The sequence below is a fragment of the Penaeus chinensis genome, chromosome 24 (assembly GCF_019202785.1).
Source record: "Penaeus chinensis breed Huanghai No. 1 chromosome 24, ASM1920278v2, whole genome shotgun sequence".
Taxonomy (NCBI): domain Eukaryota; kingdom Metazoa; phylum Arthropoda; class Malacostraca; order Decapoda; family Penaeidae; genus Penaeus; species Penaeus chinensis.
In genome coordinates, this window is record NC_061842.1 from 9,426,947 (window position 1) to 9,429,446 (window position 2,500).

Here is a 2,500-nt window from a genome sequence, read left to right on the forward strand (position 1 = left end):
TATATATATATTCATATATATATATTCATATATATATTCATATATATATATATTCATATATATATATATATATATATATATATTCATATATATATATATTCATATATATATATTCATATATATATATTCATATATATATATATATATATATATATATATATATATATATATTCATATATATATATATTCATATATATATATATATATATATATATATATATATATATATATATATATATTCATATATATATATATTCATATATATATATATTCATATATATATATATATATATTCATATATATATATATATATATATATATATATTCATATATATAAATATATATATATAATATATATTCATATATATATATTCATATATATATATTCATATATATATATTCATATATATATATATATATATATTCATATATATATATATATATATATATATATATATATATTCATATATATATATATATATATATATATATATATTCATATATATATATATATTCATATATATATATATGTTCATATATATATATATATATATATATATATATATATATATTCATATATATATATATATTCATATATATATATATTCATATATATATACTCATAAATATATATATATATATATATATATATATTCATATATATATATATATATATACTCATATATATTTATATATATATATATATATTCATATATATATATATACTTTTTTTTTTTTTTTTTTTTTTTTTTGCCAATAAGAATCCTCACCTCTTCTGGGTAGAACTCTGTCAAAATCATGTGAAGTACTGTCCGAAGCTCTCTAAACAATATTCCTGTTTCTTCAAACCTGAAATTGAAGTAAAGTTATAAGCAGGCAATATAGATAGAGGCCCTATTATATCTAAATTTTTACCCTCTGACTAAGACCTGTTTCCTCGGATTTAGAGACAGATCATTTTAAGGAATTGATCTTTAATTCACTGCCATTAAATGAAAACGTCTATTTCATTTGCAATGATGACCCTGTTATAGTACACAGTAAGAGAGATGAATGAAATAGAAGGAAAGAGTTCATAGCTTCCCCAACTTACTTTTGAGTAAGATTTCAAACCTATAAACAAATGACACTGACCCACAGATACAGCTTGCACTAGGTGATTCAGATTTACAAAAAAAAATAACCTTGGATGCAGGCAGCATCCTTGCAATCATCACAATTGTTTTATTTTTCTCCAAATAATTCTTCTTTATCGCCCTTTCCTTACTTAATTTTTTTGGCTTAAAAACTTCCTGCCTGCCTCTCTCCCCCTTCTCCGTCTCTCTCTATCTCTTTTCCTTCTACATACCTCTTCTTCATAATGTCTAGGAGGGCTGATTCTGATCTATCTTTGAGCAATTCATCTAATTTTTTATCAACTTCCACCGCTTTGTTGACCATCGCTTCATATGTTTTTTTCTCTTCTTGCAATTCTGTTTGCTGAAAATATAAGGTTAATATTTATCCAAAGCCAGTAGTAAAATCTACAAAGGTGTGATATTTTTTTTTAACAAATAATACCAATAATGTGCAACATACACCATTAATATTATTCAAAAAATAAATGAGTTAATCAATCATTTCTTGATCATTTAATACCTAAAAAATGAATTAATGTGTGTTTGCCATTAATATTCATTTTAATAGAAGTTTATGTTGTTTCATTCTTTTACAAGGTTAGTCCTGTCTACTCTTTTTAAGTAGTTCCATTCTATACAGTTACCTTATGTCCAAGAAATAAATCTAGAGGACAATCAGGCAATGAATAATTTCTAGAGCACTCAGAATAGGCTAGATATCTTGCATAGTTTACAATATATCAACTGACAAACATACACTACTCCAATATAATGCCTATTTTGGTACCTTTTGGCGATAGAAATTCAGCGCCCTTTCATTGTCCAGGGCCGTTAACTCCGCCTCTTCTTTTGCCAGTCTGATCAACATTTTCTTGTCATCCGGGAGGAATGCTATGTTCGTCTCCATCGTAGCTTCAATTTCACTCTCGAGAAGCAGTTTTCTTTTCAGCATATTATCCAAGTCTTTGTCGTCGCGAAAGCTGGGCTCCTTGACTAACGACTGCGTTTTCTCGCCCAATACTCGAGCGAGATCCTCCAGCTCGATCGCTACGTCGTCTCTCAAGCTCTCCAGATTTTCCTCAACTAATTCGGTATCGACCTTCTCCGTGGCAAAAGCCATTTTAGCGATAAATTGCAATTCGAAAGCAACAATACTTGACGTTCCTCCCGCTCTGTTTGTTTGAATTTGTTTACACTCGTTCGTTGCGTCGCTCAGAGGCTGTCGTTTCGATGCGGGAAAACTGTCGTACGACACGACCGCACGAAAGTTCGACTAGGATATATATATATATATATATATATATATATATATATATATATATATATATATATATATATATATATATATATATATATATATACATATATTGGATTACCTCGAG

The 2,500-nt window shown here is 26.2% G+C and overlaps 1 protein-coding gene across 1 annotated transcript in view; it reads right to left on the reverse strand.

Annotated features, from left to right (window-relative positions):
• The window catches only part of LOC125038239 (centromere protein K-like), a 6,071-nt gene extending 3,744 nt beyond the window's left edge, over positions 1 to 2,327 (reverse strand). Inside the window, exons 1-3 of the mRNA XM_047631664.1 lie at positions 1,906 to 2,327; positions 1,349 to 1,479; positions 771 to 849 (exon numbers count right to left, since the gene is read on the reverse strand). Coding sequence (XP_047487620.1) covers positions 771 to 849; positions 1,349 to 1,479; positions 1,906 to 2,238 — 543 coding nt within the window. The 5' untranslated portion in view covers positions 2,239 to 2,327. The remainder of the gene's footprint in view (positions 1 to 770; positions 850 to 1,348; positions 1,480 to 1,905) is intronic.
• Between the last annotated feature and the right edge of the window lie 173 nt (positions 2,328 to 2,500).